We start from the raw sequence: 19,128 nt of genomic DNA, 5'->3' as shown, positions 1-19,128 counted from the left end.
CAACCCACGTTCATGTTCTTGTCCCAGAGACAGTCCCGTCCCTCTCCCTGCCCCTCTCCTTCTCCCTCTCCCTTCCCACCCTGTTCCCCAGAGCTCATGAGCCAGGCCACAGTCAAGGCCAGCGTTAGCTCTTGCTAGCTAAAGCACAGGTGAGCGCCAGTGGTGTGGTCCTCTAATCCCTGAAACAGCAGCCCGGGTGGAAGCAAAGGGGTGAGAGAAGAGGAAGATGAGAGAAAATGTAGTTACTCAAAAGGGAAAGACAGAAGAAGAAAAATAACAGTAAAACCATGTGCACCGACGCATATACACATGCCATGCACATCACACACATATCTCGCACACACACACACACACACACACACACACACACAAAGGGACACAACCTTTGCTCAATGACTAAGAGTTTGGGCTCTGGAGTCTGATGTGAGTTCAAATCACTTCCCAGCTGCATGACCTCTGCCATCTCAGTATCCCCCAACCTCAGTGAACCCATCCATAAAATGGGGATAATAATAGTACCTACCAATGGTGAGGCTTGCTTGAGATGATGCTTGGGCAATTATCACCACAGATGGGCCTGTTGTGGATGGCAAAGGTAAAACAAATTATTCAAATGAGTCAAGCAACAGAGGATCAGCTGAGAGGAAAGAGTGGCAGTTGAAAAGTTGGGGGCGGAAGAGCTATGGCCGGTGCTGGCCCCTCCTGCCACTGGTTTATCCATGTGCATCTCCGTGGCTCTTGGACTCACAGCCTTGCATTTTGGCAACCCTCCCTGAGTCACCCTGAGGGAGGAGGGAGGTCTGAGCCCGAGCGGCCTGGCACCCTTGGCCTCTTGGCTACTGGGGCCCTCTGCCCACCTCAACCCTCACGCTGGTCTCCTCAGTGGGTGCTTCCTGTCTCTCCTACACCGCCTCATACAGTTCTCTCCACCCCCACCCCCTTCTCTTTTCACGCCTGCTGGCTGAGGGCCCCCCCCTCGGCTCCATCTGCTGCGAATCTGTCCTGTCGGCGTTTGCAGCATTCCCACTGCCTCGGCCACCTGTCAGGTGCCGTCTGCTCCACAGACCCCTCTGAGAAGAGCCAAGAGCCCCCCAGGGGGGACACCCTTTTATCTTGGTCCTACCCCTTGGTCCTTGGTCCTACCCCTCTATCTTTCCATGCACTCTTCCCATCTGATGTGATGAGGCGGGTGCAGTCAATGGATTCCCAAGGTTCCAAGGTTGGGAATGAGACATTCCAGAAAACTCTGGTGGGGAGGAAGGGGCTAATTCTTCCTCTCCCCTCAGTCCCCACAGGAGCCAAGCCAGAGGGGAGCATGGAGCTGCTGTCCACGCCCCACAGCATCGAGGTCAACAACATCACCTGTGACTCCTTCCGCATCTCCTGGTCCATGGAGAACAGTGACCTGGAGAGGGTCACCCATTACTTCATTGACCTTAACAAGAAGGAGAACAAGAACTCCAACAAGTTCAAGCACCGGGTGAGTAGAGGGTGCCCAGAGGGCCTCTCACTCATACCCCTCCTTGAAGGAGGCAGGGTAATGGAGCGCTGTGTGGTGATCGTCGGGAGTCAGACAGGCCTGGTTCAAACCCAGGCTCTTCTCAGTGTGGAAACTTAGGAAAGTTATTTAGTCTCATTAAGCCCAAGTCCCTTCACTGGTAAAAAGGGAATAATAATGCCAGCCCCCACGGGCCTGTGAGAGGCTTCTGTGAGGTAATGTTTGCCTGGTGTCTGGCTTGGGGCCCAGCTACCGTGAACACCATTATAGGCCTCACGACTGGGCCTTCAGACGGGGTGGGAAAACCTGAGGGAGGCCACAGACACCACACCTGGGGCTGGCGTCTCAGGGAATGACAAAGCCCCTGACTCAGGAAGCAGTTTTGTTGCTGACTGTGTGGGCGACACGGGCCATGGGAGGACTGGGGCTCTTTGCTTGGTCCTCACTGACCCCTCTTAGACTGCCGTGATCCTTCTCGGCCCCCGGCCCTCTGGCCTACTGGTGGTTGCGTTGAGGAGAGCAACATGGCGGAGTCCTCCGCTGGCTGGGGTGTCCTTTCCCTGGGTTAAAGCCGGTGTGGGGGTGGGTGGGAGGAAGGCTCCCATCTTCTCACGCTGGCAGAGAGGAAGGGGGAAGAGTGAGGTGGGAAGGAGCTGGTTCCCACGACGACTGCATCATGTGGGTTACTCACCCTCTCTCTCTTTGGAACTGGCTCTCCCGATCTGGGTGTCTTTTGGCAGGCCAGTTGCCACGGTGACGTGAATGTTCAACACCACCCCCTTAACCCTCCCCCCCACAAAGAATAAGGCATATTTTCCCTTCCTCCCTGGCTCTCAGCATTTGCTGTTGCCGTGGAGACGGCACTGCAGTGTGCAGAGCTCTCGAAGTCTCCCTCGAAAACGGAGGTCTCAACGTCCTCAACTTTTCGGCCTCCACCCCTGTGGCCTTTCTCCTTAGTTCCCAAGAGAACGGGCATCAGGGGGCATTACGGAGGGGTGGAGGCTGGGGGTTATCTGTATGGCCTTTCCAATGGCCACTGCTTGCTTCCGCAGGAAAATGGTGGCCAGGGCACCGAGCCATTGAATCATGGAGATTTTGGCCCTCCTCAGGCAGCCTAGGGGCTGGCTGGGGAGCATGAGGCCTGGCGAAATGCCAAGGCTGGGAGTGACCCCCTCTTTGACTCTAGGCTCTTTGCATCCCATTTCTCAGGATGTCCCCACAAAGCTTGTGGCCAAGGCCGTGCCACTGCCCATGACCGTGAGAGGCCACTGGTTTCTGAGCCCCCGCACGGAGTACAGCGTGGCTGTGCAGACGGCAGTGAAGCAGAGTGACGGGGAGTACCTGGTATCTGGCTGGAGCGAGACGGTCGAGTTCTGCACCGGGGGTGAGGCCCTGCTCTCCCGCTGCTTTGACACATCAGGCTTAGTTAGGGTCAGGAGGGGGCTGTGTCTTAGCCCTGCAGCCGCTTATGAACACCTCCTGAGGGTGGGCACCAGGCTTTGGCCGACAGGGTGGCCCCCATGGACAAGACCCACGCCTGCCCCCGACAAGCCGGAGGTCTGACACAGGAGGCAGACGTCAGGGCTCCTAGTCCTGTTGGCAAAACCACTTCCATACGGGGATGTCCTTCTTTTCTGGGTCTGGGCAAACATTCTGTTTTGAATTACGGTAAAATATACATAACACAGAGTTTCCCATTTCAACCAGTTAAGTGTGCGGGTCGGTAACATTAAGTCCGTTCACAGTGGTTCCACGACCAATCTCCAGAACATTTTCATCTTCCAAACTGAAACTCTATACCCTCTACATGACAGCCCCCTTCCCTCCTCACTTCAGCCCCTGGCAACCACCATTTCACTCTGTGTCTTCTGTAGCTATGACTATTCTTGGTATCTCCTGTGAGGGGAATCATGCAGCATTTGTCCTTCTGGGACTGGAGCGTTGGCTCTGTCATTTTACTCAGCATCATGTCCTCAAGTTTGGTTTATCCATGTTGAGCATGTGTCAGAATGTCCTTCCTTTTTAAGACAGAATAATAGCCCGTTGTATATGTAGACCGCACCTTGTTTATCCGTCATTGGCCGATGCACAGTCAGTGAGTAGGAATAATAATACTAATCCCATTTGCTTGTCTCGAGTCTCCACTTAGCCGGGGAACATGACCCCTATTCAGGGGTCCTGCAAACCCTCTTAGCAGAATTTCGTTGGCAAATTCCAGCACGAATAAGCACCAGGCTTATGTGTCCCTACCTGGTCGTGGATGACCCGGGATCTGCCCCACAAATAGTCCACTCTTTTGGTGTCCATAGTGAGAACTGCTCCAGATCTCTCTCTATCACAAGGAAAGGGCAGGGAATATTCCTAGCCCCAGGCTTCTGAGGCGGCTGGCTCCATCCTCTGCCAGGGCCCATGCCCTAAGTCTCCTTGACTTGCCATTCTCTTTCAAGCAGTGCTTTTCCTTAGCTCCGCTGTAAAGCCCCACTCGGGTGCTCTTGCTCCCTGTGGGGAAAGCCTCTTGGTTTACCCCAGAGCCCCACCCGCAGTGGCGGTTTAATTCAAACTGGGGAGCTGGGGATGGCTGCGGTCCAGTCCCCACTCTTCTTGCCAAACCCAGCACCCTGGCCAGGGCTGCATCTGCAAAGGAGGAAAGGGCACCTTTTTCTAATCTGTACAAAGGCCCTGTCTTGGTTGGCAGCAGCTCTACCTGGGCCCCAGGACTCCTCTTCACATGAGCATGGCTGGGGATCACAGCTCCTGGGCCCCCTGGTATGACTGTGTAACTGGGCAGCCCCTGCCCCTTTTGGATTCAGCAAGCCTGAGCCTCTGGCAATGGGAGGGCAGAGGTGATGAGGACAAGCAGCATCCAGCTGTCCATGTTCCCAGCTGGGCCCCCTGGCCTGCCCCTTGGCCTGCACAGGGTGCTGTGACTATTTGGTGTACCCTGAGGTTGCTCTGAGGACAGGGGTGGGTGGACATACTCTGTGTGCAGTGGGTGAGTGTGGGGGCGGGGCGAGGCTGTGATACCCAGCCTGACCCTGGGTTTACCAGCTGGGACTCTTGCAGATTATGCCAAGGAGCACCTGGCACAGCTGCAGGAGAAGGCTGAGCAGATCGCAGGCCGCATGCTCCGCTTCTCCGTCTTCTACCGCAACCACCACAAGGAGTACTTCCAACACGCCAGGTACAGCGTGGCCCCCGGCAGGGCCCTGGTCTTGCTTTCCACCCTGCCTCTGTTTTGTCTGGAGGGCCCTGGCTGTCTCACATCACGCCCACCTTGTCACTGCCAGGCCCCTCCTAAGGAGACCCTATGATCTCTTACCCCAGGCTGGCTGCTGGGGGGACAGCTGGCTGCTGAGGACTGGGCTCCAGGGAAGGAAAGGGCTCTCGGGTTGGGGCTGCATGGGGGAACCATGGTATCTGGCCTGGGTGAACAAGATCTTGGGTTTGTTCTTTCTTTGGGACAGTTCCTTGCACTGGGTTCTGATGCCAAGGGTCAGCTGTCTTTCCAGTTCAGGCCCTGGGTCCTAGGGGAAGGTGGTGAGGGGAGCACAGGGCAAGAGGATTCTGTGTACGAATGGTCCTAGTCTTCAAGCTGTGTACTGTGGAGCCTGGAGGCTCCAGGGAGGTGTTGCAGGGTGTTTTAGGGTAGTAATGAGGGTTTTGTGGGGGAAATTAGGGCGAGGCTTGGTGGGCCCCACACCCGTCGTTCAACTGAAGCAGCTTCAATTTCATTGCCTATTGACTGCCTTTGTATAATATCCTTTGGGAAAGAGAGGGGCTCTGTAGTCCAAAAATATTTGATCCAGTTGATGATCTGGTCCAACCCACCCAGCCTACAGATGGGGAGCCTGAGGCTCAGGGAGACAGTAAGTCACTAGTCACCTGGGACATCCAGCACGACAAGGGTGAAGCTCTCTGGGGCTGCCCAACCCCCCAGGCCTGCTGACACTGCTCCAAGTCTATGCCCTTCTAAGGCTGAGCTAGGGCAACCTGCTAGTCTTACTGTCTTTGTCATTGCATTCAGCTGGGGTGGGGTGCTCCCACCCTACCCCGGGGTGGCAGGGAGCGAGTGGGGTCTTTGGTTTTTGTACTAAAGAGGAGAGGCAGCAAGGTGAATGGTGAGCACACTGGCCCAGTTCCAGTTCCTCTGTCAGCAAGCAGGCAAGAGAGGGAAAGCACCCATATGTGCCAGGATGTAAAGATGAATAAAGGACGGAGTCCCCCTCTTGAAAATCTGAGAGTCTATCAGTGGGACAGTACAGACAGATGGAATGTAAGAAGTACGTGTGATTGTTGGGTAAAATTCAGTGTCTGCACACAGTAGGCAGTCAAAGGTTTGTGGAATAGAAGTGCCTGATGTTCCTGGAAGATTTTGGAGAAGAGGGGACACCTGTGCGGGGCCTGGAAGGATGATTAGGAGTTTACCGGGCCAGGTGAAGACAGGTGGGAAAGGCAGTCCAGTCAGAGGGAAGAGAACCGCAAAGGCACAGAGGCAGGAAAGTCGGGGTTCGTGTGTGGCTGGAGGATGTTACTTGTGGGTGTGGGGCTGGTGGGAGGTGGGGTCAGAAAGACCAGATCTTGATGCCCTTGCTTTTCATGAAAGCTCCATCAAAGGGTTTTAAGCTGGGGAGTGGTAGGTTCAGACCTCTCCTCTGTGAAGGAGTGGGTTGCATCAGCCCATCTCCAGGGCTCTCTCCGCTCTCACATTCTGGAATGTTCTATTTGCGATGGACGGAGGCGGCAGCTGGTGGGAAAGCTGGGAGCCGTGCTGGCTCCTTTCTCAACCACACATAGCAGCCAAGGCTCAACCCAGCTAACCAGCAGCATTTTCTCTTCCCTTTGGCATTTTTTCCCCTGGGATGGGTAGGACCCACTGCGGGAACATGCTGCAGCCCTACCTGAAGGACAACAGTGGCAGCCATGGCTCCCCAACCAGTGGCATGCTCCACGGCGTCTTCTTCAGCTGCAACACAGAGTTCAACACAGGCCAGCCTCCTCAGGACTCCCCCTATGGCCGCTGGCGCTTCCAGATCCCCGCCCAGCGCCTCTTTAACCCCAGCACCAACCTCTACTTTGCGGACTTCTACTGTATGTACACAGCTTACCACTATGCCATCCTGGTGCTGGCCCCCAAGGGCTCCCTGGGGGACCGCTTCTGCCGTGACCGCCTGCCCCTCCTGGACATTGCCTGCAACAAGTTCCTGACCTGCAGCGTGGAGGATGGGGAGCTGATCTTCCGCCACGCCCAGGACCTCATCCTGGAGATCATCTATACGGAGCCCGTTGACCTGTCCCTGGGCACCCTGGGGGAGATCAGCGGGCACCAGCTCATGAGCCTATCCACTGCTGACGCCAAGAAGGACCCCAGCTGCAAGACCTGCAACATCAGTGTGGGCCGCTAGGGACTCCTGGGGAGCTGGGGGGCTAGGGAGAGATGACAGGCAGGTTGGCAATGGGTGGCATAGGTTCAGGGAGCTGGCTTTCTCTCCCCTACCCCCCGCTCCCTCCACGCCACGGCCTCCCCCTTTCCCACCCCTTGGCGTTAGAGGCAACAGAGGGTGTCCCCTTGGTAGGCATGGCCTATTCACCCCCCACCCCACCCCCCCGGTGGACTTGGTAACGCTTCTTAGTCTCCGTAGGTTGGTGGAAGGAGGGTAGATTTCTGGAGATTTCCCCGTTCCTGGTTTCCCCCAATCCTGCTGTTTCTTGCTTCTTCCCAACCTCCGTCTCATGGAAACTTACAGCCTGGGGGCTGTAGCTGAGCAGCCACCCCGGGCCAGAGCCCACGTGTTGCTTGCCCGCCCCCAAAGGCGCTGCAGAGAGCTGCGGGGCGCTCATCTTTAGCCCCGCCCACCGCACTCAGGGCCAACCACAGAATACCCCTCCCCTCTGTGCGGGTCCCGGGGCTGCCGACTCCAGGCCTGGCCCATTCCCTCTATACATAGTCTCCTGCACCGCTCTGACCCCCAGCTGCTCCTTGACCCCCAGCACCCTCTTCCTGCATGGGGAGAGCTGTCCTTCACCCCCCTTCTCCACCTGCCCTCTAGAAAGGGGCCCTCTTTTTCCTCTTGGCTTTGTGGGCTCCGGGCTGTTGGGACTTTTCCTTTTTCGTCTGGAGATGCTGTATACCCCAGCGTATCTTCTCCCTTGCTCAGAGCACTGAGGTCTGCAGTAGCAGCCACTGGGGTCGAGGAGGGGGACAGAGACCCCTGAGACCCAGAGGTACCCCTTCTCAGCCAGAAGTGGGCCGCCTCCTGCCCCGAGGGGACCCGGTGTGGAACTAGAGTTGCGGGGTTTCCAAAGAGCCCTGGCACCCTGCCTGACTGTGCGCTTTGCTCGCTCTCTCTGCCGCGGTGCCGTGACTGCACTGTGCCTGCGTGTGATCTGGACTGTGGCTTCCCTGCCACCGCACCTCACGCCCCGCCCACTGGCACTGTCTGCTCCCCACCGCGAGCCTGTTGGCGGAGAGCCCCTTCCCTGGGGAGTTCTTGGAGAAGTCTTCCCGGGCCTCCCAGCGTTTTCGCCTATCTCCTACTTTGGTACAGGTCATGAAGGCAGTGAGGGTGGACCCCTGGGATAAGCAAAGGGGGTGGGGGGGGGCGGGTGGAGGTGTGGATGGAGGCAGCTATCTGTTTGGGAGGATGGTGGAGGTGATGTCAGGCAGAGGACAGCAGCCCCCACAGTGACAGCCAGATTTCTGTAGTGAAGTACAGAAGGGGCCAGAAGGCCAACAAGGCCATATCTCAGTAAGGGCGCAGGTGGGACAGCTGGTCGCCTCTTGTGTAGCCACAGGGAGTGGTGTGGTCAGCTGTCTCCATGGCATGGAGCAGATCTGGAGGCCCTGGGAGATGCATGGAGTAGAGGACATGGGCCCCCAGGCCTTTTCCCCCTCTGCTGACTGCGTTGCTATGGGGAGTGGCCCTCTGCTCTCTCCTGGCCCTGTGTCTGCCCTGAGCTGGGGGCACACCCGCCTGTGTTGTGCTTGCGACCGTGCATCAATAAAGCGCCATGGCCTGAGCCTGACTCTCTGTGAGCTCTGGGAGGGGTAGGCAGTTGTACAGTCACAGAGGAACTCACCCAGGGACGTCCCCCAGGACGAGACATCTGGAACCGTCTCCGAGGGTGTTCCGAATCTTGCTGCAGGAGGCAGGGCTCAGAAAGCAGAGCTGTATCTCTTAGCTTGGAAGGGATTTTGGAGGTCTTTTGGTATTCCCCTGCACTTTGCAGAAGGGGAAACTGAGGCCTCTGAGAGGGGAACCTGGGGCAATCTGGAGACACAACCAAGGTCCCCTGTTTGGAACCCTTCCCCATGCAGCAGCCTGCCACTGCATCAGACCCAGATGCTGCCTAATATCCCTCCCCCAGAGCCCAACTCTCCCCTCCCCAGCAGGGCTCCTCATTTGCAGATCTGAGTCACCTCTGCGTCTATTATTATGGACTTATTAAAATGATCCTCTGCTGGAGTAGAAAAGCTCCAGAAAAATTAGAGTCACCTCGCTGACACTGCCTGGCTCAGGACCAAATGAACATGTGTCATTCAGAGCTTGGGGCACAGCCTCCTTGGGCTAGGGGAAAGCTGAAGGGCAAACGACCGATTCCGGAGGGCCTGCTATGGGCCAGGCATTTGGCCAGGTGCTTTCACACACATCGGTTCATCTGTTTACAATGGCCCTGTGCCGTAGTAGTCCCATTTAACAGATGAAGAAACTGAGGCACAAAAAGTTAAAAGGCTTGCCCATGCCTTCCAGCTGGTAGGCAATGGTGCCTGGATTTGATTCAGAAGCTGGAATCTTCCCATTCCACTGCCCTGCCTCGCCTAGTGTATGCCAGGAGCCACCTGAACAGTGTGTCATGGGCAGGCCGGTCTCAACACACGGCCCTGGAAAGGGTCTCCCCTGGACATCTCTTCTGGCTGATCAAGGCTGCACCTTGATCTTGAATAACACCAGGGGGGGCTGTGGAGTCACAAATGCCAAAGTGCCTTCTTTTAAAGGAGTGGTGAGCAACACTGGGTGTCTAGAATTCCGCAGATTGGGAATGACCTCCAGGGCCCATCCTTCCCTCCTCCGGTCAGGAGACCCCCCCACCCCACCCCAGAATCCTTCAGGGGTGCAGGGCTTTCAGAATCCTTCCTGGATTAGTCTTCCTTTTGTGGAGCCAAAGGAAAGATTGGCTCCCAGTGTCCTCTTAGTGGGGGATGAAGGCAGCCAACTGAGGTGGGGGTGGGGGTGGGGCCACTCTCCTTGCTCTCTCCAGATGGCCGCTCTGCTCCGCTCGCCGGGTGCTGGAGGCGCTTGTCAGAGCTGGGTCAGGGCACCGGCTGGAATCTGGCCGCCTGGAGGTCCTTTCTGGCTCGTGTCCCTCTAATCTGACCTGATGGAGGGAGAGCGGTCTACATGCAAGTGAACGCACGTGTGTGCATGCCACACACGCACACCACCTCCCTAGACACACTTGGCTGCCACAGAGAGCCACAAGGTAAGGGACGACCCTGAACTGTAGCTGCCACTGTCCAGCAGAGGGGCTGCCCGACTTAGCCCTACTAGCAGGCAGAGAGGGAAAATGAGGCAGTGGCCACCAAAGGGTGCCTTCAGGTGACAAGTGGGGTGTTCTGCTGTGGGGGCACAAATACAAAGACACACCCAACAGAGACACATGGTTGCATGCCCTCATGCCCCCAGCTGTCTGTTTCTGTCTCTCTGCTGGCATCTTTCTTTTTGTCTTGGATGGATGACAGTCTCCCCAAGGTGATGGGTGGGGAGGTGCCAGTTCTGAGGACCCTCATGGTTTTGTGTGGTTTGGGTATGTGTCTCTTTTCCATGTTAGGAAAAAAGGTGGCAGGGGTTCCAAGGAAAGGGATGAGGAGGGACCATTCCCCCAAATGGAGGGAGGCCTTCAGGAAGCTAAGCTGAGGTGATTGGCCATAAAACAGCTTGGCCACAGCATCTGGAGGAGATTGGAACCAGATGTTCCTGAGGTGGGGGAGGGGAGGCTGTGGGGCTGGGAGGAGGTTGGAGCAGGAGAAGCAGGCTGGTCAGTAGGAGGCTGTTGTTGGGGGCCTCGTGTCTCTCTGAGGAAGACATCTGGCTGCCCTCTCCCCACTCCCCAAGTCAGACACTATTTTTGCAAACTGGAGCAGCAAATCTTTTCACAGATTCTAGAATCAGCCCTGTGTGTAGGGACAGTCAAGCACAGGGTGTGACTTGGGAGGTGCCCAGAAAGGCTACCAGCTAGCCAGAAATGTCTCCTGCTGTCCCACAAGGCCCCGCCTTGCTGTGGGCCAAGCATGGCCTTCTCTGGCAGGAATACTTCTGCCCTAAGCTCCTAATGCTTGACTGGAAACTAGTGTACCCAGAAGTTTCCTTTTTGCATAGAAAGAGAATAGTCCAGGATCTGGACAACTATCTGGCAAAGAGAAGGAAAAGAAGGCCCATTTACAGAGAGCCTCCTATTTGCCAGGCACCGTATCAGGATCTCCTTTAAGGGCATCTCATTGTTTCCTTGAAACCCTGTAAGATGTTGTCATTCCATGTGTCTGGATGAAGAAACTGGGGCTCAGAGAGTTTAAAGGACTCACCCAGGAGCACGCAGCCACCAAAGGGTAGAGCTTGTATTCGAAACTGGCTATATTTGCATGCAAGCTTATGACTTTTTGAAGACAGAGAAGCATAGAGGGTTAGACGGAGGGGAAGGGAAAAGGAGGAAAGAGAAGGAAGAGGGTGGTGGTGCAGGGCATGTGACTTTCCTTCTACTATACTTGAGACACACTTGGCCCTAGGAGCTCCCCTGCCCCCTTACTGCTGAGGAACCCCACCCTTGGGCTGCTTGGAGACTAAACCCTGGGTGTTCTAATCCACCTCAGCCATGGCAGGAAGGGTTGCCGGGGCCAGGGGAGAGGCTTGGGGAGCAAGGGCCGCAGGGAGGAGACAGCTGGCCAGCACATTGGACAAAGGATGGCAGAGCCACGTCTCCTGACTGCCAGGCTAACACTGTTGCCCCGGCCTCGGGCCTCTGTGGGCTAGAAAAGTGCTCCCAGAGGCAGGACCCTGAAGCTCCATGGTGTGCGCTAATCTCAACCTGGGAGCATGGTCTGGGGCAGGTCCATCTCGGCTCTTCTACTCCTGGCCATGTACTCAGGAGTGAGGGAGCCCTCAGGGACCTGAAGATAGTTGGAGGAAAGAGGGTCCCTTCCCCTGACATGGAGTCAGCTCAGCTGCTGGGTGGCTAGCTGTACTGGAGTTGGCCTAGTCTAGAACCCAGAAGGTGAGGGTGGGTGGGGCTCTGAGGGCACGTGCGCTGATTAAGTTCTGGAATATGTGTCAGTGATCTGCACCCAGGTCCCAAGCAGCCTCTACCACCCAGCGGCAGCCTCTAAGACAGGCCCAGGGCAGACACTGAGGGCCCACCAGCACGGTCCCTGTGTCATTAGAAGGGTCTAGGTCTATGGCAGTGATGGTGTCTGGGGACAGGGGCCTGGGGTGGCTGCCTGAGCTGCTCCTGCCTGTGGCATTGCTGTTCCCAGAGCCCTTATTCAGGGTTCCCAGCCCTTATGCAGCTCTCTGTGGGCTGGAGCCCTGAATTCTGCATGGGATTTAGGATTCTGGCTCCTTCTGGATGTGTGGGTAATGACCTGGGAGCACAGTCCTCTGAGCTTCCGAAGAACCTGGGGGGCTGGTGAGGAGAGCTGTGGACACGGACTACAAATTCCGCTGCAGAGGAGCTGAGGCCAAGTTGGTTGGCAAAGTGTCTGGGGGAGATGCCCAGGCAGCTGCCACAGTTTGGGGGCCTTTCCACTCTACTCATGGCCTCCAGGCTGTCCTGAGCACCGAGGTCGGAGGAGGTGGGGGTAGGGAGGGGTGGCTATGATGTCCTGGGCTGTGACCTCACTGGAGCAAGAGGCAGTAGCCCCTTAGGCCATCACCCCCTGCCTCACAGGACCTCAAGGGCTCCGCTGCCATAAGGACTGGATGAGAGAGCTGCAGCCTTGTGGTGGGAGCAGGCTGGCTTCCTGGAAGGAGAGGGTCCTGCCTACACATCAGATGCCAGCAATGCGTCTGGTTTCCACGACGGCATTCTGCTGAAAGGGCCCATCTGGGGTGCACCACGCAATGCTGCTGCCTGGGGGTAGGTCCCCTCCCACAGTCCAGGGAGCATCTGGCACAACACGTGCCTCAGCAGTGGGCGGGGTGGGGGGGGCAGCACGCTGGAGTCCAGTGAAAGACCTACAGACCCACCGAAGGATCTCAAGGAGCCCCAGGGCCAGGAGCCAGATGCCTGGCTCTCTCTCAGATACGGTAGTGACCAGCCCAGGACGGAGAACCCGGGTCCTCTCTCTGCTTTCTTTGCCCTTGAGATCCATGAAGAGAGAGGGGAGAGAGAGGTTCGTTTGAATAGAGGGTGCAGGGATGTGACTTCTCTCCTCCTGGCCTCTGGGAAACAGGTCCTCACTGCTGGCTGGGGAGGGAGGAGGCAATGGCGGGAAGGAGGAGGCCAGATGTGACACAGCCTTGGGAGAGGGGGGCCAGAGCTGGAATGTTTGCTCAGTGGCTGCTGAGTGTCTGGCTCTTGTCTCCATGAGAAGAGAAGGACCTGCAGGGGGCCAGCACTCAGCGTTTGACCTTCAGGAAGGCAGAGTTTAATGGCCGTTGGTGGACCTGTTCTGGCTGATGCCAGTGTTCTGACTTCTGGTGGGCTCCGTAGGACACCCTCCAGCCCACCCACCCCTTTTCCCAGACAGAGACAGAAAACCCGGATGGACACCAGCTAGACAGAGGCATGCCCGTCCCCTTTTACATACCCCCCCTCCCTGCCCCCACACAGCCTCTTTACAGAATGTTCCACTCCTCACGCTGTGTGGGAGGGCTATGAGCACTGCGTGTATGCTGTACGCCTACAGGCTGAAGTGTGCGAGGCGGCTGTGTTTGTGTGTGCCCGAGTGTGAAATCACACCCTCAGGGATGGACGGGCAGCCAGCGAGGCCAGGTGTCCTGGCCATCGGCTAGTCCCAGACGCAGCAAGTCTGCACATCTGGAATGAGACAGCCCCCCTCCCCCGCCTCCTCCCCCGCCCCACCATGTCCCAGACGGCATCTGGCACAAGATCCTGGCTGTAACACTTTCAGTTTATTGTCTGGGTGCCCTGGTGTGGCTGACCAGCCGCTGGGCCCGAGAGAAGCCCTGTCTTGTTTCCCCCACCCCCTCCCCTGCGTCTCCCCACTGTGGCTCCTGTGGGACTCCTGTGGACACTCACGCCCCAGGAAGTGGGGAAGTGGGGGCTTCAAAAAACCAAAGGGAGGTTGGAGGAGGGGTGGGAAACGTACATTACAATGAAGATATACCACCGGCTGTAGGCAATGCAGCTAGCGCACAGAGAGGGCAGGGAAAATGGGCGGCTGGGCTGACAGATGCTCTCCCCACCAGGCCAGGCCCCCAGAGAGGAATGGCCACTTCAAGTGTCTCAGTGAAAGCTCTGGCTCCCTGGCTCTGGCCCCCTTGCTCTGGTGGGGGCAGGGAGGAAGGGATCGTGAAAGAGTCCAGTTCCCCCACCTCCTGAGGACAGCCTCACCTGGACCTTCGGCCCGCAGGTCTTGGCGCCTGGGGGACTCCTGGGGGACAGGGACGGGGTGCCCGCCTCCTGCCCACCTCCCGCTGTGCAGTCCAGGTGACTGAGGGCAGCAGGCCTCCCGTCCCCATCCCCACGGGAGGGCAGTGGTCATTTCCTGCTGTGCAGTGTGTCCTGGAACTTGGTGCTAGTGTACCGCAGGTGAAAGCCTTTTTTGGTGATGGTGTCATCTGAGTGGAATTTCACCAGGACAGAGTCTCCCGCTGAGTACACCTCCTCAGGAGGCTGACAGAGGAAAGGGATGGGCATGAGGCTGAGGCTGCTGTTTTTTTCCTCCCTGGGATCCCCTGCTCTAAGGAAGGTGGGTGCTCCCAGACATTCACCAGATGCCCCCAGCCCCACTGACAAGCAGGAGGAAGACTATTGCCACCGGGAGTTTAAGGGGCTACCTGGAGGAGGGAAGAAAGCAGGGAACAGGGAACTTGTCTTTCAGTTCAGACTCACACTTCACTCTAAACCCAGCGCTGCTATGAACTAGCTAGTTGTGAAGTCTTAGGCAAGGCGCTGCCCCTCTCTGGGCCTCGCTTCCCTCAAGGGCAAATGGGAGAAAAGCTCCCTGCTCTCCAAGCCTAGAAGGGCTGGGGGGGCAGGGATCAAGCGGGGTGGTTCAGGGCGGGGAGCAAACGAGAGGATGGTTGTGAAAGGGTTTTGTAAAGGGAGTGGGTCCTCTGAGAGGCTGTCTTCTCACTGTCTCAGCTGTCTCCTGGAGAATATGGGACAGCTGTGTCCCCAGCCGTGGATGTGGCCATTCCCCTTCTGTCCTCTCCTAGTTCTGGCTACGGTCAGCTTCCTAGGCTCCTGCAAGCTCCTCCTCCCCTCCATTGCGGGCCCTCGGAGTGGAGCAAGAGCTACCGGCAGAGCATCAACACAGATGCCCTGGCTCTCAGGGCATAGAAAGCGTCATTTCCGAGAACCTTGGGGACATTTCCAACAACCTTGCCAGGAAGCCCTGACGGGCTTGGGTTCCTTCCCCAGGTTCCCTCCTGTTGGCTCCAGCCTGGTGGAAGTCTCTGGAAGAAGCTACCTGGGGACGCCGGACTTGATGTGTGGCTCAGTGGAATGTGCCAGATCGAGGGAGTTACAAAGGGCAAAGTGGGGAGGGGTTGCTGGCTTGGCAGCCAGGGGACTCCAGAGCAGTGAGCCAGGCAGGTGGGGGGGGGTGGTTTATGTGCCCTGCTACTGCCCCACATCCCCACCTCCTCACCCTGTCCCAGTCCTACAGAGGCTGAAGCTCTGTCCTAAGGGCACATTCAGCTGGCTAATGCTGGGCTCAGCGGGTGCTGCAGCTCTGGGAAGTTTAACCCTTCCTCTGGTGCCCAGGCTGCCCTGGAGCATGGCCAGGAAAGAGGGGAGGGACCAGGGAGGTGACAGGAGGGAGGTTGTGTACGTGTGTGTGTGTGTGTGTGCACGTGCGCGCATGTGCCTGTGTGTAATGGTGTGTGTATGTACCCGTGTGTGCACCCGTGTGTAATGGTGTGTGTGTCCATGTGTGCACCCATGTGTAATGGTGTGTGTGGTGTGTGGATGTGCCCATGTGTAATGGTGTGTGTGTGGTGCGTGCATGTACCCGTGTGTATTGGTGTGTGTGTGTACCTGTGTGTAATGTGTGTGGTGTGTGCATATGCCCGTGTGTAATGGTGTGTGTGCACACCTGTGTAATGGTGTGTGTGCACCCATGTGTAATGGGTTGTGTGTGGTACGTGCATGTGCCCATGTATAATGGTGTGTGTTTGTGGACCCGTGTGTAATGGGGTGTGTGTATGTGTATATGTGGTGCGTGCATGTGCCTGTAATGGTGTGTGTGTGCCCATGTGTTCACCCGTGTGTAATGGAGAGGGAAGATGACGTTCTCTGAAGGGGGAAAGGATTCACAAAAACAAAAGAAAAAAATGAAAGAAGCCACAAGCTCTGACTGAGGGGAAAATAAATCCACCTTTGTGGTTTTCCCGAGGCCTCGGTTAAAATCCCATTGAGCAAGCTTTTGCCCACTGCCTCTGCAAGTGCCATTTTTATGGCCCAGGAAGCAATGCTCAGCATCTGCTTGGACAGACAGCACTGACAAACCCGGGACCAGCTGGCCTCCCACCAAGGGGAGAAACTGGCAGTGGAAGAGATGAGGGTGTTTTTATGGGCCGGAATGACTGGGGAGCACAGGCTCGGCTCAGGCCCCAGGTTCCTGGCTCTTGCCCCAAACCGCTGCCCCTGACCCCAGGCCCTGGTAAGCTGCCTTGGGACTGAAACAAGGGATGAGGGGGTTAGGCAGAGGGAATTCCAGCCTCCTCTCCAGATGCAAGCTACCCCGTAGGTCCAACGAAACAGTCCTGAGCTGGCTCGGGTCAGGGCAGGGCCCGTCCCAGAGGCTGCAGAAACCACAGTGTTGGCCAGAAAAGGACCAAATTTCCTGGGTGGGGATGGCCCAGGGCAGGGCAGGCCTCCGTGAGCAGCCACCCACCAGGCCTGGTCTCCAGGCTCCTGCAGAGGGCCAGGCCTATGCTACCACCCATTCCGGTATCCCACAACTGCTGAGGCCGCATGGGCACTGGGGGGTGAGGGGGGCAAGGGGGGGAGGAGGGTGGAGTCTCACCCCTGAGCCGCAGTAGCGCCCCAGTCTGGGGGCTGTGCTGTCATAGCCATCGAAGAGCTCCATGTAGTCATAGCCACAGTCTGTCTCCTCCTCCACCTCGAAGGTCTGGAAGACCAGCTCCACGCCATAGCCTTCCTCCGCCACGATGACCCACTCGCAGTCCACCCCCCCAGGGTAGTTGTTGTCGCCAAACTGGGCGTGGGAGTAAAGATCCTTTGTCTTCACCTCTGCCCGCACCTGGCCTCCACATTCTGTGGGAGGACAGCAAGATCAGCCACCAGTGCCCGAGCCCAGCCGAGGGCCAGGTGCTGCACCTTACCACGCTGAACCCTCACGGCTGGACAGAGGACCCGCAGGGAGGGCCACGTGGCTGGTGGTGGGCGGGTGTGGACCTGGCCCAGGACAAGTGCTCTGGGGCTCCACCTCTGGATCGACGCCCACAGAGGCCTGGGGACACACCGGGCTGCTTGGGGAGGGCATGCTTGTCAGAAGAGGACTTTGCTAATTTGCTCCGTCTGACGGCCGCTGTGGAAGAATGTGGGCCCTAGTTGCCAGAGCTTCCATTCTTCAGAGAGAAGAGCTACATCTGGATATTCGGTGAAAACTCTTGATTTTTTAAATGTTGGCTCACATTGTTAAAAAACACAGTGTGGGCCAAACAGAGCAGGTCTGAGGGCCAGAGGGAGTTCCGGGCCTCCAGTCTGTGACCCTCTGCTGGGAGGGGCAAAGGAGAGCATGCTTGGCAGGGACAGCGGTGTCCATTCGCCCCAGGAAGCCCTCTGGCCTCTAGGAGGCCCGGTGCTTATGCTTCCCTGGAGGGAGGGGGTGGGGAGGGGGTGAGACGGGCCCCAGAGCAGGAACTGAATTGCAAGGGTGGAGGGGAGGCTGTGCACCCATTGGTCCTGGGGATGCCCCCACAGGGGGCTCAAGACCCACAAGGAGCCTGTGAAGCCTGCGCCTGACACCCTTGCTCTGACGTTCCAGGGCTCCCCAGCCCGGGCTCCGGCCTATCTCTGCTGCTGCTTCGTTTTCACCTCGCGCCTCTCCTCACACACCTGTTGCTCAGGCCAAACAAGAGGACCTCTGGTCCCCTGTACATACCCCGAGTTATCCTGGGGTTGCCGCTGTGCCTGGGCTCCTCCCCCCGCTGGAATGACCCCGCCAACTCCCACTGGCCGCTCGAGCTTATCATGTTTTGTCTGGTGCTCTCGTTATCTGTGCACCGCCCGGCTCACCTCTGGACTGGGAGTTCCTGGGCTGAGGGTGGGGGAAGGGTTCCTGCCTGATTCATCGCCGCGTGCCCCTCCGAGGCTCGCAGCGGGGGCCACAGCTCAGTAAAGGGTTGCTGAATAAACAGACAAGGGATTACGAAGGAAGCCCCTCCAGGGCCGAGATGTTTGCTTCATTTTGGGGACCGGCACTTACAGCACTGCCTCAAACATGTTATGTGTTAGTAAATATCTGTAGAATGAATGAATGGGTGACTTCTGGGGGTTGGAATGTGGGTGGGCTGCTGCATGGCCAGGCGTCCTACCGCTGGGGACTCTGGGGCTTCCCTCCCTATCTCTGGCTTCCCCACCCACTGCCGTCACTGCCCTCTGTTTTCCAACTTCATGGCCCCTAATCGGGACCTCCCCCACTCTCCTTTTAATGCTCCCTCTCTGCTCCCTGGCCCGGCCCCTGGAACACAGCCTCTCCCCACCCAGGCCGCAGGCTTGGTCCAGCTGTGCCTTCACATGCTCTTTATCACACTGCCCGCCCCCCCCCCCCCCCCCGCCACCTTGAGCCTCCCGAGCCTCGGCCTGCCTTTGGGACCAGCACCAGCAGATGCTTGCTGAACACGACAACATGTGGGCACTGGCTGCCCGGTGCCCTGGCCTGAGGTGGCCTCACCTGTGGAGTGTGACGCCTGGAAGCCCTTTCTCTGGACGGAGTTGTCCGAGTAGAATCGCAGGAACATGCGGCTGCCCGTGGCCAAGACCGGCTCGGGCTTCTTGCTCCCACAGAAACGGCCCAGGACGGGGGCCTTGGCATCCCGCCCATCGTACACCTCCAGATGGTCATAGGCACACTCGGGCTGGGACTCGATGTCCATTTCTACGAAGGTCTGGAGGGCATGAGGGAGGATAGCAAATTCAGAATGTGGCTGAGGGGTGGCAGCAAGGGGGCCCCATATCTAGGCCTCTGGACCCTAGCTCCTGGAGACTGGGGACGTGGTCACTGCTGGTGGCATGGCTGGAAGCAAGGAGGGAGGACCCAGGTCCGGGGGCAATGGAAGACAGGGCCTATGTCCAGACCCGACGGGCGTCTCACTAGGATCCTCAGAGGGGTGACAGCCTGTGGGCTCAGCCAGGCCAACAGCCTGCAGTCTGCGTCACTCTGAGTCACTCAGGGTTTTGGAGCAGACAGGAAACAGGTGGTGGCA

General features: G+C 57.7%; 2 protein-coding genes across 4 annotated transcripts in view; one reads left to right on the top strand and one right to left on the bottom strand.

Annotated features, from left to right (window-relative positions):
• Positions 1 to 1,291: 1,291 nt before the first annotated feature.
• Positions 1,292 to 8,514, top strand: PHYHIP (phytanoyl-CoA 2-hydroxylase interacting protein). Its single transcript, XM_080797000.1, has 4 exons — positions 1,292 to 1,480; positions 2,708 to 2,882; positions 4,562 to 4,679; positions 6,366 to 8,514. The coding sequence occupies exons 1-4, from the start codon at positions 1,316 to 1,318 to the stop codon at positions 6,898 to 6,900; spliced, it is 993 nt and encodes a 330-aa protein (XP_080653126.1). The 5' UTR covers positions 1,292 to 1,315; the 3' UTR covers positions 6,901 to 8,514.
• Positions 8,515 to 13,599: 5,085 nt separating this feature from the next.
• The window catches only part of BMP1 (bone morphogenetic protein 1), a 42,143-nt gene continuing 36,614 nt past the window's right edge, over positions 13,600 to 19,128 (bottom strand). For all 3 annotated transcript variants that reach the window (XM_080796709.1, XM_080796710.1, XM_080796711.1), the window contains 3 exons: positions 18,597 to 18,810; positions 16,704 to 16,954; positions 13,600 to 14,344 (listed from right to left, as the gene is read on the bottom strand). In XM_080796709.1, the coding sequence (XP_080652835.1) occupies positions 14,210 to 14,344; positions 16,704 to 16,954; positions 18,597 to 18,810 (600 nt within the window). In that variant the 3' untranslated portion in view covers positions 13,600 to 14,209. The remainder of the gene's footprint in view (positions 14,345 to 16,703; positions 16,955 to 18,596; positions 18,811 to 19,128) is intronic.

Source organism: Martes martes (assembly GCF_963455335.1).
Source record: "Martes martes genome assembly, chromosome: 2".
NCBI lineage: Eukaryota > Metazoa > Chordata > Mammalia > Carnivora > Mustelidae > Martes > Martes martes.
The sequence above is the reverse complement of the archived record's forward strand: the minus strand, read 5'-3'. Positions and strand labels throughout refer to the sequence as shown.

Excerpts from the sequence above, each read along its gene's own strand:
- PHYHIP (XM_080797000.1), top strand. The coding sequence starts at position 1,316 with ATGGAGCTGCTGTCCACGCCCCACAGCATCGAGGTCAACAACATCACC. Across the intron at positions 2,883-4,561 it reads GGTCGAGTTCTGCACCGGGG|ATTATGCCAAGGAGCACCTG; the intron begins GTGAGGCCCTGC and ends GGACTCTTGCAG. Across the intron at positions 4,680-6,365 it reads GAGTACTTCCAACACGCCAG|GACCCACTGCGGGAACATGC; the intron begins GTACAGCGTGGC and ends TGGGATGGGTAG.